Consider the following 18,384-nt stretch of genomic DNA (forward strand, 5'->3'; position numbering starts at 1 on the left):
AAATAGAGAGAAGTAAAACTATAGCTGTATTAGGAAAAGAAAGCCAAACATTTTTCCACTGTGCTCCTATAATGTCCATCTGCCTATTGAACAGGTATCCTTAGGGCTACGTTGGTCACCATTTGTAAATCACATCACTGATTATCTGGGCTGAAGAAAGTTTGAAGAAACCCCTGGAGGTGGAAGTAGTGATGGTGAGAAGGACCTTTAGACCACGGAAGAACTAGAATTGTCATCTTCCAAATGATTCAATCTCCACTGTGCAGTTTCATACCTTGTGGTACTCCTCTGCTGAGTCTGGTATAGACATGCCATTTAGGTCTGCAGGTGACTTGTGGAGGGTCACAGAAGAAGTCAGCACTTCTCACTCTTTATGCAGAAGAAGTTTGTGTAGACCAAGTCATACTGAGTCAGCCCTGCGGTTGTTAACTGGATGTCAGCACTGCAGTGAAAAGAGGTTGGTAGCATTTTTCATGCAAATATTCTTTCAAAAGCTTGACTTAAACACTCCGATCAATAACATTTTAATTTTCTCATCTGACAAGCCAGGATCTATTGACACAGATGGGTCAATTTACTGTAGCTGGCAACATATTTGTATCTATGTGAGAGTTTACAAATGTACTCCCTGAAACTTACTGCTTTCTGAGTGTATCTTCTGAAAAACAGTTTGGCTGGAAAAGCTTGGTTTTGTTGCCTCAGGGGACTTCTGACCACAGAAGTAGGAAAGAATCCAATGCAAACAATTCAAAGAAACTGGTGAAAGGAGGGGGAAATTCTCCTGTGGATGGCCCTTTGGAATAAATGGGAGCTGAGTAAAACTGTCTTCACAGATGTCACCTGTCTGGGGAGGAGGCTTGTAGAGGAGAATTCCCCAGTGATTTATGCCTATTATCAGTCATTTCAGTAGTGACAGTTAAGCTGCATTCCTAAATGTACCTGGAAAAAATGTCCCTTGAAAGCAACACCAGGTCCTTTCAGAAAAATCAAGTTAGAATTGGGCTGAGTCCAAAGTGCTTTAATTCCATTTTCCTAGAATGCTTTGAGAGGCAGGGGCTAATATCAGAGGGGTGACCATGTTGATCTTTTTCACAGCAAAATAAAACAGCACCTTCAAGATGAACAGCACTTATTCCCTGAGTGTTGCATTGGCATATCTGAAGCACTTTATTTCAGTTTTAACGGAGCAAACTGAAGGAATTTGTTTCAACAGCTCAGGCTGTCCACTGGAGCTGTAAGTCATCTATATTAAATAACTGATTGAAAATGTATTTCACACCATGAAAAGATGACAGGATCAAAAATCTCATTTAAACAGTGTCTGTAAGTAGATGGTTTTTCATAAGGCGATATCAGCCTGAGGCTAGACATGTGCATCCTTCTGCTGTGTGGGCACTTTGAATCTGTGCAGCAGGTGAAACGGATTCTGCACCAGGGTCATGGGTAGCTGGCTCAAGTAACAACAGTAAGGTGGTGGGGAAATGCACATGCACAAAATAAAGTCAATAATGCAAAGATAAATATTCACCTAATTGTAAGGTTTTTTTATTTAAAAAAAATACATAATGCTTATAACCACTGGCTTATTGACTGATCAGCTCATGTTTAATTTAGACACTAGGTTGCTGAGCTGTGTGCAGCAGTGACAGGCCTAAGGACTTCAAGCAGGCAGTATGAGAATGTACATGTATAGAATACAGTCAGCTGTATTATGTTGTACAGTCTGAATGCACAAGAAGTAACCTGATAAACAGACTCAAGCCGGCAGGAACAGCTCAACTGCTTGACAAAAATTCATCCCCCAGCTTCTGACTGGGGAACAGAATGTGAGCATAACTGGTGGGTGTTTAGGCATTCACAGTCCAAATACTGGTGCTACCTCTACCACCTCCTCAACTTCTTGAACCTCCTGAACCATGTCACATCTACTAGAAGACAGGAAAAGCATTACTGTCTGTTGGGCCAGCTTCTGCAACATTATCCTGAATCTGTTTGCCAAGAGTTGAACTGCCAACTCACAGCACGTAAAAAAAGGTTGCTAATTTTCTCTTCAGCCAATTGTGCTCAGATTTGGCTGGCTCTAAATTCTGTTCCTGCTGTGCTGTGGGAGTAGTTGAAAATTTAGCCAGAAGGGATCTACATTTCCTTGCTCTGCAGCATCTGGAAGGTATGTTGCATCATACAGAAATGCTTGTTGGATGTCTCTCTTAGACTATCACATAGGAGGAGTTCTGTCAGCCTGCTGGTTCATCCTACCTCCTCCCCTTGACTTAACATGTCTAGTGAGAGAATGAGGTGGTGTGGTTTGTTTTAAGGTCTTAAGGTATCCCCTACCCATAGTGAATGCCCAGCTCTGTAGGGCATCTTGACATGTGTCTATCTCAGAAGCCATGGAAGAAAACCTTCCTTATCATCTGAGTTGTCCTGTTCTTCCTTCCGTGAGTAGCAAGGGCAAAAAGCGTCATCTCTAAAACTTTGTTCTGACTCTCCCTTTTTCCTGTGTAGGACTCAAATCAGACCATGTTATCCCAGTGCTTTCCCACTGAGCCATGCCTGCCTGTGCAATGCAGTCGGCCTTGTCCCATATGAGTGATGGTGATGTGAGGGCTGCCTGATGGCCTGCCTTGTTCACATCTGCCTCCTTGGCCCAGTGGTTAGGGTGCTAGTCTTGGGTGTGGTGGCTTTGAGGTTTTGCCTGATCTCTTCCTTTTTTCCCTGAGGGAAATATACAGTGGCTTGGAGCAAAGATGGCTGCAAGTTTGCACCACTTTCATTGTCAACTGGATTCTTGCCAGGGGTATTGTTGGTATCAGATCTACTGTGGGCTCTCCTTTAGGCTAGCGATCCCCAACCTGTGGGCCGTGGACCACATGTGGTCCTTCAACTAATTGGAGGTGGGCCCCGAAGGACGCCTTCATCCCCCCAGCCCTTTACAACACACTTCATTGTTGTGGCGTGTCTGTATCTTATTTTGAAGGGATGTCTAAACATTACCATAACGATCAGAGAGCAGTAGGGCAGTGGTTGAGAGTAGAGGAGTAAACTACCCCCCCCCCACCGGGCCTCAGTAAAAGGCGTTGAGTGGTCCCCGGTGATATAAAGGTTGGGGACCACTGCCTTAGGCCATGGGTGAACACAGGCCATGTGCTTCTGATGGGACTACACTGTTGCTGGGTATCTCCTCCCTGTCCTCTGCCAATCTGTGATGCAGGAAAGGTAAGAGTGACCCTGACAAGCAGTGAGGGAGAGGCTTGCACCTAGGAGGAATGTTGCTATTGGGTCCCAGTGCCTGTTATGGACTCCATTTCTATGTGGTCTTTGCCTTGAAATAGGGTGGTATGTTCTCCCCCTGAATGTTTATAGGGATCCCCCCCCCCCAGTTGCAATCACTATTACATTGGCAGCTGCCTGCCACCACTGCAACAGCTTTCATGATCGAGATCTTAATACCTATGTGGTGAATGTTTTATGTCTGTGGGTTCTCTGAGCTGTGCAGGTGAAATATGCCTTACCCCAACTGATTCCTGCTTGCCTAGAATGATGGACAAGTTTTCTCTTCCGTTCACAGCTCCTTGTCCGCCGTATGATAAACTTTTATTTTCCACACATCGTTCAAATGACTTTTCACTTGGGCTCTGGGCTGCTGATGTGACAGATGGGTTGATGTTCATCACACTCCCATAGGTGATTGGAAGTTCCAAGGGAGACATAACTCTTTTTGCGCCTGACTTTCTCATTAGGGAAAGAGTGCTGATGCACCAGAATTAATGTGGCATTTCATTTAATATTCAGAATATAGTACTCAGTTCCCGTTGTTGCATATAGCATTGAGGGTCAGTCACTGGTGCTGTTCAGGAGTGGGGGTTGCCGTCTAGTTCTGCAAAACAAAGTTTGGCAGTTTCAAGAGGGGTGTGAGACAGACAGAGACTGTTTCTGCATTAGGAGACATTCCTCGTTTTAGCCTCACTTTGGATTTCCTTTGGGTGCTGCATGTCGACTCAAGCCTTTCCAACATTCGGCCTTTCCTCCCCTTGTTTCCCAGGCTGAAAATCATGATGAGCTTTCCGCATCTGAGTCTGACAGAGGTAGCCTCCTGTCATGCTTTGCTCCCTCCTTTAAGAAAAAAATTGCTTGCACTTTATTTTCATTGCACCCTTAATTCCACTATTCTGTACCCTCAATTGTGCCCCCCCCAAGTATACTTTTTTAAATGGGTTATTGTGTTACAATGCTGCTGTAGTGCAATGCAGAAGACTGTCACTTTTTAAAAATTATTGCTAGAAACAGCATTGTGACATAACCCCTTTTTTAAAAGTCAGATTTTCAGGACAGAGGGGGAGGGAGGATGGTGGCAAGAAAAGGGGCGTGCACAAATTTCTCAGAATGGTGGGGAAAAACGTGAATGCATGCATTTCTCCATTGGGCAGCCCTGAATCAGATTCTGCTGTGACCAACGAAATCACTGTAACTGAGAATTTTCAAAACGCATGGTAAGTCATAGAGCTATTTGGGTCTTCGCCTGTAAAGGCAAATTTTAATGCAGTAAGGTTGGCCCTTTAAAAAAGCAAATCCAACCAATATCACTAGTGCGGAAACAGTCAGAGACAGAGGGACAGACAGAGAGACTGCATATTCTAGTTGTAAACTACTTTATTGCATTCTTTTTTTCTATTTATTTCATTTTGATTTTTGTAAACTACTTTGGGTCCCCACTGGAGGGAAAAGCAAAGTAAAAAATGCCTACAGCAAGCATAGAAGCCCCAAATGTTTTTATATTTCAGGCAGGAAATCCAAATAAGTAGGTTTAGTAAATTCTGCCATCATATTTGCTATTTGTGGACATCAGAAGGATATTAAAGCAAATTGCCCTCCACCTCTTATTTTCAGCAGTATATAGACATGAATAGACAGCGTAGCAACAACCATACCATCATAGTGGATATGATGTAGCCACGTAACTCAGCGCAGTCCAAAGGTTAATTTGAGTTGCAGGGTTTCATTTTTCATTCTTTTTTGTTTTATTACTTACAAAAATGTATTTGCTTGTGTATTGAGTACTGTAGTAATAATGGGGGCATAATACACTCTAGAGTGTTTTGTGCTGCAGTGAAGCACTAAACCAAATTGCAGGGAATAGTTTTGTGGTGCCTTAATTGGCATCATGGGACCCATGTGGAGGAACAGCCATGTTGATTGGAGAGTTGCTGTGAGAATAAAGGGAGGGGTGTTGAAATCTTTCTCTTCTGTCATGATAGCACTGCTGTGTTGGTACCGTGGGCTGCACAAGAGGAGCAGTTTCTCCCCCTTCCCTCTGCTCCCTGTAACACTCCAACCCATATGGATATGCTTTCACGAGGGTCTAGCATTCCTCAGGAATTATTTTCCTAGGAGGTGGGACTGCCAGAATTGATAGAAATGGAGAAAAATCAGTGCCCCATACATGTGGTCAGATACGGGCAGTATTAAGTAAGGGGTCATAAGACTGAGTTGTGAGAGGCAAGTCAGTCGATCCCAAGACTTGTAACACTGGATTATCTCTGGCACTGTTGCCATACTGGCATAGGTAACCTATGCTGACATGGGGAAATCCCAAAGGAAGGCAATAAAAAGTTTATGGTGACCCTACCAACAGCCACCAATCAGGGATCAACATGGTACTGATGTCCCTAAAGAAGATGATTTGGTTGTTATACTCTGCTTTTCGCTACCTGGAGTCTCAAAGTGACTTACATTCACCTTCCCCACATATCTATGGCAGCACTAGTCTATTCACAATGTGCATAAGTTATGCACCAACAAACCAAGTTCTTGGGTTCACAGTGCTTGCAAATCGTCACCAGGGTCATGTCTACAGTAACCACTGTGGCCATCATTGGCGGTATTGTATGGAGTCGGTGGATGGATAGGGCCACCAGCACCAATCAGGGGCCATGGAATTCCGCATCCCTCTCAAGAGGGGTGGGCATAGGCCTTCTTCTCATTGTCAGGAGCATACACCTCACCCCCTTAAAGGCACCAAGGAGGATTAGTTGATCCAGGCACCTGATCATAGGGAAAGGATTCAAGCTGTCCGCCTCACAGGCATTTGGCCTCAATTCCCGCACGGAGTCCCCAAAGGGCAAAAGGAGAAGGGGTTGTTGTTTCCACTCTATGCATTCACTTACTGGAGGGCATGCTTCCCAGCATCCCGGTTATGTTACTGAGAACATCCCCACCCCAACCAGTGGCAGAATAGGAGAGGGGGCTACTGGGATGGACTAAGATGTGGGAACATGTAGGAAGCTGGCACATTCACCCAGACCACCCTTGGTCCCCTCTCCCCTTCACCCCTTCAGTGAGGGGACCTGTTGTTAGGTCAGCTTAGGAGTTGCCCCCATGTTTCACACATGGCCATGACCAGTGGGACTTGCATAACTACCCCCAGTCATCAAAGGCTCCCTCTTAGACATGTCCTTAGAAAGCTCTCAGGGGAGAGTCTGAGAAGGGAGTGGGGCTGGGAGGGGTGTGGAACCCCTGTCATGTAGTCCAAGCAGACAGACACACAACATGGACTTTACTGAACTGCGAACCATGACAAGGTATGAAGACTCCACTTGCTCCCTTCCCGAAGCCATGGAGAAGAAGACTGAGGATCCCTGGCATGGCGTGCATCTAAAGTGGGATGGCATAGCAGGTGGAACTTGGAAGGGCTATGTTGCACTTCAAGAAGAGGGCTGTAACCACAGACTGAGCTAAGTGTCTACGTGTGGTAGGGGAGGTGGGACTTGCCACAGCCAGCAGTCTCCCTGTTGAATCATTACCTCCAGGAAAGTAAAACAGAGATACATCCAGCCATGGCAAATGGGCAGGAGCGCCATACCGGGCTCAGCCATGGATGTGTTGCTCTGACAGGTCTGCTAATGTAGAGGGCTTCACCACAACCCTTCCCCCTTTGAGGCACATGATAGTACCACCCAAATTACACTCACCTGTCCTGTGTTCATAGATTACTGGTGAGCAATCCACAGCAGTACCTGCAGCTGCCACTCAAGGCTCCGAAGGTGGGTTCTGAGATGGGAGAGGTTTAGCCACAGAGTATGGCCTTAGCTCTCCTCCTTGGATGTTACTGCTAAGTGCCCACTCTTGTGTTTTTACCACCACAAAAGTACCTCATCAGTTGCTCTAAGTTCGCATGGTAGTGAGCTCTGAGATCCATGCTGTGCACCCTAATTACTGAGTTGCAAGATGTCCTGCCTGATTTTTTTTCTGGGGAGGGGGGCTTGGCCCCTGCAGGAAGGGAGGTAATTGGTCAAGCCTGTAGTCAGCTTCCCGAGCTTCCCTGAGTCTATTTGGCAAGGCTGTAGTAGTGGGTGGAATAACTTCAGTTTTCAGTTCAGTTGGTGTCTACAGACTTCAGTTGAGTTGGCCATGCCATGTTTTTGTTGGAGTAACGTTCCACCTTTGGCTGAAAGGGCTCAGGGAGCCAACTGGAATAATAGAACTATAGAACCATCCCCTTGCTCAATGCACGATCAGCCTAAAGCATCTGTCCAGCCACTGCTTGAAGACTGCCAGTGAGAGGGAGCTCATCATCTCCCTAGGCAGCTGATTCCACTGTTGAACTACTCTAACTGTGAAATTTCCCCTGATATCTAGCAAGTACTGTTCTATACATAGTTTAAAGCCATGACTGCGCATCCTATCCTCTGCTACCAACAGGAACTAACTCTGACCATGCCCCCGAAACTACCCACAACCACACCTGAGAGCAACAGAGCAGTGCGGGAGGGCCTGTGACACCATAACTAGACCTTACAGTGGCATATTTTGGACATCAACCAGTGCAAAGGTCAGTTGGCTCCAGAGCACTTTCACAAACACACATCCCAATGCACTGTGCTGTCAGTGTGGGTAGTGGAGTCTATATTTTCAGCCTCATGTTGCCACTGGCATCATATAAGGATGCCGATTTCCAGATGGGAAATTAAGAAACAATCCTGTGTGATGTAAAAAAAGAAAAAGTATTTATCAAAGTAAATAGCTCGCGGGGGCCGGCTCAGCTTCTTCCCTCTACATCTCAAGCCAACTTTAAGATTGCAGACAACATCCTTCTTTACTTTGTAAATGGATATATTTTAAGTATTGTCTTCAATAGAACAATTGTTCTTCACAAAATACTTTCACCTTAATGATGACAATGGTTTAATAAAAGAACTTCACAGAGTGCATAAAAAACTGCGTGGTTCTTGATAAGACAATTGCTTCCCTTTAAAAAATAAGCACTTGCATACGTCCCAACTATTCCTATTTTCAATTCTTTCCGCAGAAGTGCATTATTAGCGTGCACTTTTATATGCACTCTAAAAAGTACCTTTGCTGAGGTCCCCAAACTCCGCCCTCCCCAGGCTCCTACCTCAAGACAGCCAGTTATTTCCCAACCCAGAGCTGGCAATAGCACGCGGCGGCCGGCTCAGCTTCTTCCCTCTACCTCTCAAGCCAACTTTAAGATTGCAGACAAAAATCCCCCGCTCAGATCGCACTTTACTTCGTCGGAAAATCTCCTAGCTCTCATCTTTTCCCCCACACTCCTTACTGGACTTGCCATGAGGGCAACTACTACAATTCGTTTACCTTACTGGGACATTGTGAGAGTTAGTAAGCATGAGAACCACTTTTAATACCTGAGATCTGCTACACAGATGATAATTAATCAAAGTGACAAATCTCCCATCCCAAGCACGGTCAACCGGAAGTAAATCCCGTTTATCTATCGAACGCCTCCCCGCATAAGTCGGATCAAGTCTTAATAAAATAAAACATAAGCGAGTGACCCCCGATCACGCAACAACACAAACGCGATGGCCGCCTTCTCCGCTAAGACTCTTGGTCCTTCTGGGCCACCGTCCACGTTCCCTTATCAGGTGACCAAAACCAGCTGACGGCAAACTTCCGGGTGCGGGCGAGGCCGTGGTTGCGAGCAGGATGGAAGGGGCGTTGGAGCACCATTTAGAAGACACGTGAGCGCCGTCCCCCGTTTCTCCCCCGCATACAGTTCCCACTTGCCGGGGCGGGGGGGCGGATAGTTCTGTTTACGGGCCTCTTCTACTGTCCTTTTCCCTTTTCCTAGAATGAAGAACCCTTCCATTGCAGGGGTCCTGTGTACCGATTCTCAAGGACTAAACCTGGGCTGTGAGTAACTTAGAAACTCTACTTCTCATATAACGAACCTTCAAGCTTTCCTTTCCACTTGCATTAAGTGTGCCTCGACCTCTCCTCATTCTTAGTGAAAACAAAAAACCTCATGTCCTTAGCTATCTTCTCGGTTATTTCCTGGTTGCTGTCGACTCCTGATAATTCCTCCTGTGCACTACCAAGGACTCTTAATTTGTTTAAGATGAACCACTGAACTACCTCAGGATCGAAGTGGGGTTGTCCTTTCTGAATTGTGGCTGGGGGTGGACTCCAAACATGCGCCTCTCCCAAGTAAGGGGAATAAGGTTATCTACAACTCACACAACTGTGGCCATTCTTAAATTGCATTTATGTAAGTTAGGTAGCTAATGCAATCGAATGAGCACAAGTTAATCAGTCTTGTATCTTTTGAGTGCTGGCGTGCTACAGAATAGTGAATGCAAAGCAAAAACAGCTAGTTGCCATAACTCAAGATAGTAAAAATATAGCTTATATCGGCTCCCTGTCAGTTTTCTTAGTGACTTGAGGGAGCTAGAATATTTTCATACTGACCTGTACATTGGGTATTTTGAGAAATAGGCATATTCTCTCTAAGTTTGGGGTTTTCCTGCCTTTCTAAGATCCTTTGGCTTACATTCCCAGACAGTTGAGACAAGCCTTATAGTGGGTGAAGGGGGAGTGAGAGCCTATACTAAAGAATGGAATACATGGGCAGGGGGAGAGGGAAGGACGGACTGACTCAAAGGGTTCAGTGCCAGGACAGAGAATTAAGAGGATCTGTGAAGAAAGAAAAATTGGTGGAGAAAGAAAAGGAACGAGGAAAGGGATAATGAAAATAATGGAATAAGAAATTATTATTGGATTTCTATACTGCCCTCCCATAAGGCTCAGGGTGGTTTACATGAAACATCAAGGACATACATCATAATCACAACACATCAACAGCAATCACAACGGTGGTTCCAAATTTAACAGAATATTACACAAATTCAATTGAACAAGAACTTTAACAAGAACTTTAACAAAGAACCCCCTAGGGAGGTCAATTTGGTTCAGGTCATGGAGGGCGGTGTTTGGGGGGAACAACCAGTGGATGTTGTTGGGTCAGTCAGCCTCAACTAAATGCCTGGTGGAGGAACTCGCTTTTGCAGGCCCTGTGGAATTGTGGGAGTTCGAGCAGGACCCTGATCTCTTTAGGGAGCTCCTTTCACCAGGTGGGTGCCAGGACAAAGAAGGCTCTGGCCCTTGTTGAGGTCTGGCGTGCTTCTTTGGGGCCAGGGATCACCAGCCAGTTATTTTGGTGGTATAGACAGAGAGATGGTCTCCCAGGTACACTGGGCCCAGACAGCATATGGCCTTGAAGGTGATTAAACTTGATCTGGAATACGGCTGGAAAGTACAGACCAGATGTGAGATCTCCATGATGTATTTGTGAGGATCCTGGCCACTGCATTCTGAACTACTTGCAATTTCCAGATCAAGGATAAGCATAGAGGGAAAGTGGCAATTATTGGGAATTAAGAATATGTTGGATCAGACAAAAAGCCAATCTAGTCTAGTATTCTGTTCACACTACCTTTAGAAAGCCCACCAACAGGAAGACTGCCTATGCTCCCTAGCAACAGATTCAAAGAGATATACTACTCAGGTACTGGAGGACGTAGATATCCATTAGTTGCAATTGATAGCCCATTGAAGTTTCCTCTTGGAAGGCTTAATTCAAGTAATCTTAATTGAAATCAAGGTTGAGCACTCCATTGTCGAATAAAACTTGAATACTTTTGCATATGTGCATTCAGTTCTTTCACTGCTACAAACAGGGCCAAGACAATAATGGTGTAGCACAGGCAAATAAAATTCTAACTCGTATTCAGGTCCACGTGGGACAGCATTTTGTGTTCAACAAGTGGCCAAAGAAACTCACCAGTGGTGTGACTTGCCCCCAGCATCTGGGAAATGCCTTTGGCAGACTTACCTTCCCAGAATTGACTTTTAAAAACCCATCTAAGCTACTAAACAAAACTATACAGTGGAAACAAATTCCAGTTGTTGTATGAACTAGTACTTTCCTTGATCCTTGAGCAGACTATTGCATTCCAGCTTCTGAGGCAGTCTTGGCACATTTTATTTTGTGGGGCTAAAAGTGAATGGAGGTACTGCAAATAAAGCAGTGTTAACAATGCTACCATCCCTTTTAAAGAATAGTGTACTCCTGAATTAACTACATCCTATATTTCTTACTGGCTTTAAATATATATAGGATTATTTTACCATCCTGTCTTTTAGGTCGTGGCACACTTTCAGATGAACATGCAGGCGTAATATCTGTTCTGGCTCAGCAGGCAGCCAAACTAACATCTGATCCAACAGATATTCCAGTTGTTTGTCTGGAATCAGACACTGGGTAAGCATATATCTCAACAATATACCTATTTTTCAGTGTGGACCCATCTGTAGATATCTAACTTCCCCCACCCCTTTTTGTGGAAATATAAAACCATTTTCGTAAAAAAAAAAAAGAAAGAAAAAAAAGGGAGGGGGAGGGGGTAAATTTCCTCCCAGAGGAAACATGTTTGTACTTTCCCTGTGGAGGATGGTGAAAGAAGGGGACTTGCAGCTTGAGTCTGATAGAACAGGGAGGGCAGAAGCTGATGCTACAACCATACTCTACAGAATGATGGAGGGTGGGGGGAGGCAAGCAGACAAGCAGCAGGGGAGGGAGCAGGGAAGCAGACAGATGGAGGAAATGGAGAGTGAGCAAGCAAAGCAGATGAGGGTGTAAACAAGCAAAGTTTCCCCTCCCCATGAGTTTGCTTGGGGGGGGGGCAAGCTTGAGTTACCACTTCAGCCTGGGCCCATGGAGGTTGCAAAGTAAGAGAAGAGAGGGCTGAGATCCCTCCATGCTCATTGGCCTCCACTTGTTTGGATATATTGTTCTCCTTTCTCTTATTCCTTCACTATACCAATCTTAGTGCATCAATGGCTTGCATAATCTCTTGAGCAGCCCTGTGGATTGCTACTCGCATGGGGCAGGTAATTACTTTTACATAGATGGCTTGGGAGGTCCGCTGGTTAACTTACCTTGTGATACTTGAGTGTAAGCAGGCTAGTAAATTTTTACTGGTTTGGGGATTCCACGAGAAGACACCTTTTTGTATTCGGTAAGCATTTCATAAGTAATAACTGTTTGAATGCAACTCTGCATGATTTAAAAGGGCACAGGACAAGAAACACTAACAACAATGCTTTGCTCATTCAAAGTGGGAAGTGTAAAAAAATATTGTGCTCAAATGGACAGAACATTTATTTGCTTTTCTGTAGTATAAGGCATGCTGCAAGCATGGTGCTGAGTTTGTCTCTTGAATTTATACATCTCTTGAGCAAGACTTTGCTTGCTTCTGCTATTTGTGGCAGGTGATCTCAATGAGACTACTTGTCAGTGATACTGGAAGATTTTAAATAGTCAAAACAGACTTCTTGCATTTTTGAGTGCTTACACGGGAAGTCAAACAGCAAAATCTGTGTGAAGCCCTATTTTGTGACATAAAACACAAACATCTCACAAACAGGGCACTACCCTGAGGCTGAGTGGTTTTGGGAACCTTTGTTTCATAGACTTCAGAGCTGTTGCAATAATAAATACTGCAGCTTCACATAAAAGCACTTTGAAAATTAGACTAAAAGTAACTGAGCTATAGAAAATCTGTGCAATTTTTGTTAAGACATCTGTTAATGTGAATGCTCAGGATTGTAATAGTGGTATATGGGGGAAAAAACCCTTTCTGTTTCTTTTCAGTAATGTCATGATCCAGAAACATGATGGCATCACAGTAGCAGTGCACAAAATGGCATCTTGATCTCACCTGCAGCATGTCCTCTTGCCCTTCAATAACTCACCGTTGTGGACCGTTCTCTTCTCCTGCACATTTAATACAGATTGTATATCCGGTGTCACTAGAACTCAGTTGCTTCTGACGGCAAATACTTCCTGTCTTTGTAAGTTCACACAGGAATCTGGTTGACCTTCATATCTGATGCTTCATACTACCAAACCTGGAAAGCTTTTCTGCTGTGCATTGGCAGAAACAGCATCTCAGCAGCATCCACACACCCTTCACTAGAAGATGGTGAATAAGAGGAAAATGCACTGCTTGTTGAGTGGTTTTGACTAAATTTCTGTGCATTTTGCATTTCTGGCTATAATGTTATGTCCAGGAAGTATAGCTGACTACTGTTAAAAAGCACTATTATGTTCTTGAACAAAATGTTCTGATTCTTACAACTTCATATTTTACAAGCCTTGTTAAAATTTGCCTTGGAATTTGAAAGGAATGTGATGGTTACGGTCATGTGATTGCTCTTACATACAGCTATTTATGTCTGGGGGATAATTGTGTGAACAAAAAGTAAATGCACGTTATCCAATTTATTACCCTATTCTGTGAAACTTGCTCCTTGTTTTGTATTGTGCTACCTGATCAAGAGATACAAAGTACCTGAGCAAGAGATACAAAGAGGACGTTTCGCTAGTTCCCGAGACCTATCTATCAGATAGAAGCACTCCAAATACCTACATTTAGAAGAGAGCTCAACATTGTTAATCCATGGAATCAGAATTCTATGGCAACTATCCTAGATTAAGTAATACAAAGGAGCTTCAGGATGGGATAGCTGTACTATGTAGTTTTTGAATGCTGGTTCCTCCAGTTGCTGGCAAGTGATATGTTTTTTGTTCTTGCTTGGGCTGAGGGATTGTTGAAATCTAATATAGACTAATCCCCAGTAGCAGTCTATCTTTAACTCCTCCTGCTTCTAAACAGGCCATTTTAACTGATAATTAGAGGATGAGTGACTGCCCCCTCCCAGCTGTAGTCTCGTGGCAGCCTGAAGGAGGGGGAGAGCATCTCTAGTGGGCCTGCCCACGGGGCTGGACGACTGTTCACCCGGGTCTCATAACCATCAGACCTGCTAGCCCGCTGGGAAGGCAAACCCTGGAAGCCCCATGGGCGTCAACCATTAATGGAGCTTCCATGGCTGCCCTGCTGTGGTTGGCTGGAGGCGGTGGCACAGCAAAAGACCGTCTGAGTCACGTGCCCCCCTTATAGAGCCGCTGCTGCCCGACCACGCCTCCATGGGGCGTCATGTGGCTTGTGTGTGCTGGCTGGGGACTTCCCCAGCACCAAGCATGTGAGCAGTAGTGCACCTATTGTGCTCCGAGCCCTCCTGACCAGCAACAGCCGCCATGTGCTGATGGGGCAGCAGCGGCTATGTATGGAAGGTAGGTTTGCCTCTTATGACAGTATCTCAAATACCTTTGTAATTCTACCCTTTCTGTGAGATGTCAGGGAGATGTACATAGTTCTTGCATCAACCTGTGAAATAAATTAGGCTGAATCCAGAAGTGTTCTGAAAAAGCAAGTTAATGCTACTGTAAAAAAACCTTTATTCCAATTCTATCAAATGTAGTCACCTGGGTCCATGCTACAATAATGAATTAGACAATTATAATTCACAGTATGTGGATCTGAAGTCCAGCCTATATGTCTGACCACACATGGTCACTGCCAGGCGTGCCCATTATTTTCATCTCATCAACCAGCTCCTCCCTCACCTGATATTCTCTGCAGACTCAATACTATAGTGGCAGCTAGAGGAACAATTAAAAAGTAACTCTGTCATGTTTAGGACTAAGTTGGAATACTAGTAGCCATCAGAATCATGGACATCTAACACATATTAAAGTGCCATTAGATTCCTGCATGCATGGGCAATTCATTCATACTGGGATCGTCATTAAGGAGGGAGGAGTGTTAAAAATGATCCACTCCAGGTGTTTTTCCCAATAATCTTCCTTCTGCATTCAATCAGTGAAACTTCTAAAATGTACAACTCTGGCTTGTATACTGGGTTCTCATTTGGCAACAGTTCAACTATATATTTTGTCAGAAAATGGACAAGTTCATAACTACAACTGGACACTCACAATTGCTAAATGTCAAGTGCAGGACAGCAGTAGAGCTGGCAGAGAGCCAACCTGTCCTCCAGATTTAGGAGCAGAAAAACCCTTTGCAGCCTCAGCTTTCAAGTTACTCTAAAACAAAATTTGAGAGTACCAAGTGGATTTGCAGTAACAAAAGGAAGGATGGCTGTTCTTGTTTGGAACGTTGTTTCAAGTGACAAGTCTTTCTGCATCCCTTGCAGAAAATGTAAAAGGATAGAGAAAAGGAGGTTGCATTTACAGTTTCTCGTTTCTATAACTGGAAGACAGCTTTAGATGCCAGAAAGGGATTTTGCAAACATTGCTCATCTAAACCCGACTTAATGGCAATGTTTCGAGAGAAAGATTTGGTTAGAACTAGGAAAAGATATTTATACTTCACTGGGACCAGAGCAGATAATTAAAATTAGGTATCACATTGAAAACACTGCAGAAACTATCTAGTTCCTTGCTGTTAATGAGTTATCTTTCTGTGGTAGTAAGGGCCATGGGCCCATAGCAATAAAGTAGAAAAGGAGGAAGAAAGCCCTGGTGAACTATGCATGGCCCTCTTTATATCATACAGATGCAAAACTCCAAGCACTTGTTCAGAGTATACCTGGCAATTCCAAATGGAGTAAACTCTATCCTGGGATCAATGGTTATAGAAGGAATCGCTTCTCTTTACAAAACCAGTGAAGTGAATTTCTTCTGTGTAAAAGCTGATAAGGCAGATTTGTAAAAGATCGGAGACCAGCTGAACATCTTTTGAGTTTGCATGCACTTTCACATTAAACATATCTGATCTGCTTCAAATTCTGATTGACTGGTTTTAATCCTGAGCTGCTCATAGTACAGTGCTAGTGTTGTGTCTGGCAGATCAGGTGGAGTTAAATCAAGAGAAGCTGGGTAAAACTATACCATACATAACATGCAGTGCTGTAGTCACCAATTACATCCTGTGCTTATTAAAGCCTGTTCAGAAATAATAAATGTGAAGCAGTTTTTTGACACATGTAATGGTTTATACTAGAAAACATGTGAACCATCTGTATTCAGGGTTCTCAGCTCAAGAGACTCCTAGATCATAGTTGGAGTGAACATTTGACCACTGCAAGAGCCATAAGTGATCATTTTAGAGAGGTGTGGATAGCAGCTGAAGATCCTGAAGGGGAAGCCACAGCTTCCACAGAACTGCAAAGGGAGACAAAAGGTCTACATGGCACATATGAGAAGGTGAGGTTTGCATTTTTAGCACTCCTATATTTGAGCCAGGTAATGCAGCACTGCAAGACAAAGCATAAGCATGGGAGTACTGTACAGTCATATAGTGGCCAGTTCACCACCATTCTAAACTGCCCCCTTAGTAAAACAAACAAAAACTGTTCTCTCTCCCCCCCCCCCCCAAAAAAAAAAATGGCTTCAGGCTTGGTCTGCTCTTGAAGCTAACCAGTTAGTACAGAATACCACAGCTCAGTTATTCTCAGAAGCTTGATGGAGCATGCACATTATATTCATTGGGCAATCATTCTACTGGCTGCACAGCAGGTGCTGGGTACATTTCAAGATATTATCACATACAAATCTCTGAGTGCTTTGGATCTCCATAGCTATTCAACCACCTTCCTGACAGTATTCTGCTACAACAATTCTGCTCAGGGCTTTCTGAACCAATGAGCACCAGGATGTCACCAGGGTAACCATTCCGAAACAGCTGCTTGCTTGAAAACACAGCCTCTTCTGGCAACAGATCTTTATATTTTAGAATTAACATGCCATGATTTTTACCATTTTATCCCGTGTCTACCCTACTGTGCTACATTAAACACCTGTCTCAGATAGAAAACTTATGACTGTCATTGCTGTGTGACAATGTTTATTTACTAAATGTGTAAGTTCACCTTTTTCAGTGAGACTTAGGGTCAAACTAGATACCATTGCCAATTTAAATAACCATGAGGCAGCAATGGCTGGTCCAGACAATCTTGCCCTCACCCCTAACACACACCTCTCCAACTGCTGAAACAGCTGCAAGGAAACAGCCATTTTGGCACTTGAAAAGATGGGGGGGAAGAGGGGGGAGACAAGAATGCTTGGCCCTGATGTTTTCCTCCAGTTACCCACATTAGGCTTTAAAATGGCAGCAGCATCCCTGTGTCAAATCTGGTGATGCTACCTCATCTACATTGCCCCTCAAAGTATATCACAGTTTCAGTCAACAACAATTCATACAAAGAGACAGCCACCCAGTTCCCTGATAAAGCAGGCCAGGCCAGAAATCCACAAAAAAAATTTGCCTGCAGGGATAAATAGAAATTTCCTTTCTGCAAGGACTTTCCCATAAAGCAGCATACAAAGCAACAGTTAAGAAGCCCATCTTGCTTAGAAGCCACCCCTTTTGCAATATTTTCTAACGTTTAAAATTGTGGTTAATGGTTAAGTGGAAAGATTAGTATTAAAGCAGCAGGGCCAGCTTGCATTCTTAGAGGCTGAGAAAGAGTCGAGCTTTCAGAATGTCAATCGTCTCTACCAAATGTGCAGTAAGAATAAGGATGAGAAAAGATCAGCCAATAATGGTAAAATATGGCAAAGACCACAACAGTATAGAACCTCCTGATGGAGGCTGGGGATGGATGATCGTGCTTCATTTTTTCCTGGTAAGTAAGAAATGTTACTCTGATCCTAGGAGGTAAGCTCAACACATTTTTATTTTGCTCCATGGAAACATACAACAAAGAAAACTTGAAGCTTTTATTTATCTTCTAGGCAGGATAAAATTCACATTTGAGAAACAGGTAATAAATCAGCTATCAGGAGAGCCCCAATTTCAAAGTTTAGGAGAACTATTTCAGATTTTCTGATGCCTGTGACCAAAGCAACAGAGGTCACTTGAACTCATAAGGACTAGTTATGACAGCCTATGATAGAAAGGCTTACGTAGGTTGGCTTTGAATTATTAGGTGCGAAGTCGTGTCCGACCCATCGCGACCCCATGGACAATGATCCTCCAGGCCTTCCTGTCATCTATCACTCATTGCCAACTCCCTGTAATGAGCATGGGGAACGGAGGCAAAAAGTTACATCTTTCTATTAGGTTCTTTCTGTGGTTCCCTCATCCAATCAGAAGCAGGGGAAGTTTTCATGTGATTGAGCCCAGTCAACTGCAAATTGCAAACAAATACCTATAGAACACCAAGACAGTGAGGTGTGTGCGCACAATAATGTTACAAGAGGAA

At 44.0% G+C, this 18,384-nt stretch overlaps 2 protein-coding genes and 1 long non-coding RNA gene across 5 annotated transcripts in view; 2 read left to right on the forward strand and 1 right to left on the reverse strand.

The window, feature by feature from the left end:
• Nucleotides 1-1,524: 1,524 nt before the first annotated feature.
• LOC143835841 (uncharacterized) lies at nt 1,525-8,858 on the reverse strand. Its single transcript, XR_013230359.1, has 2 exons — nt 6,969-8,858; nt 1,525-3,877 (listed from the first exon to the last, which is right to left on the reverse strand). It is a non-coding gene; the product is annotated as an uncharacterized LOC143835841 (long non-coding RNA).
• Nucleotides 8,859-8,872: 14 nt separating this feature from the next.
• Nucleotides 8,873-13,600, forward strand: LAMTOR5 (late endosomal/lysosomal adaptor, MAPK and MTOR activator 5). Its single transcript, XM_077334176.1, has 4 exons — nt 8,873-8,996; nt 9,107-9,168; nt 11,458-11,575; nt 12,968-13,600. Exons 1-4 carry the CDS (start codon nt 8,962-8,964, stop codon nt 13,026-13,028), a joined length of 276 nt encoding a protein of 91 aa, XP_077190291.1. The 5' UTR covers nt 8,873-8,961; the 3' UTR covers nt 13,029-13,600.
• A 236-nt stretch (nt 13,601-13,836) lies between these two features.
• Nucleotides 13,837-18,384, forward strand: part of SLC16A4 (solute carrier family 16 member 4) — a 28,700-nt gene continuing 24,152 nt past the window's right edge. For 2 of the 3 annotated variants that reach the window (XM_077334172.1, XM_077334175.1), the window contains exon 1: nt 13,837-17,805. In XM_077334172.1, coding sequence (XP_077190287.1) covers nt 17,662-17,805 — 144 coding nt within the window. In that variant the 5' untranslated portion in view covers nt 13,837-17,661. The remainder of the gene's footprint in view (nt 17,806-18,384) is intronic. The other variant, XM_077334173.1, reaches the window with a different exon arrangement.

The sequence above is a fragment of the Paroedura picta genome, chromosome 4 (genome assembly GCF_049243985.1).
Source record: "Paroedura picta isolate Pp20150507F chromosome 4, Ppicta_v3.0, whole genome shotgun sequence".
NCBI lineage: Eukaryota > Metazoa > Chordata > Lepidosauria > Squamata > Gekkonidae > Paroedura > Paroedura picta.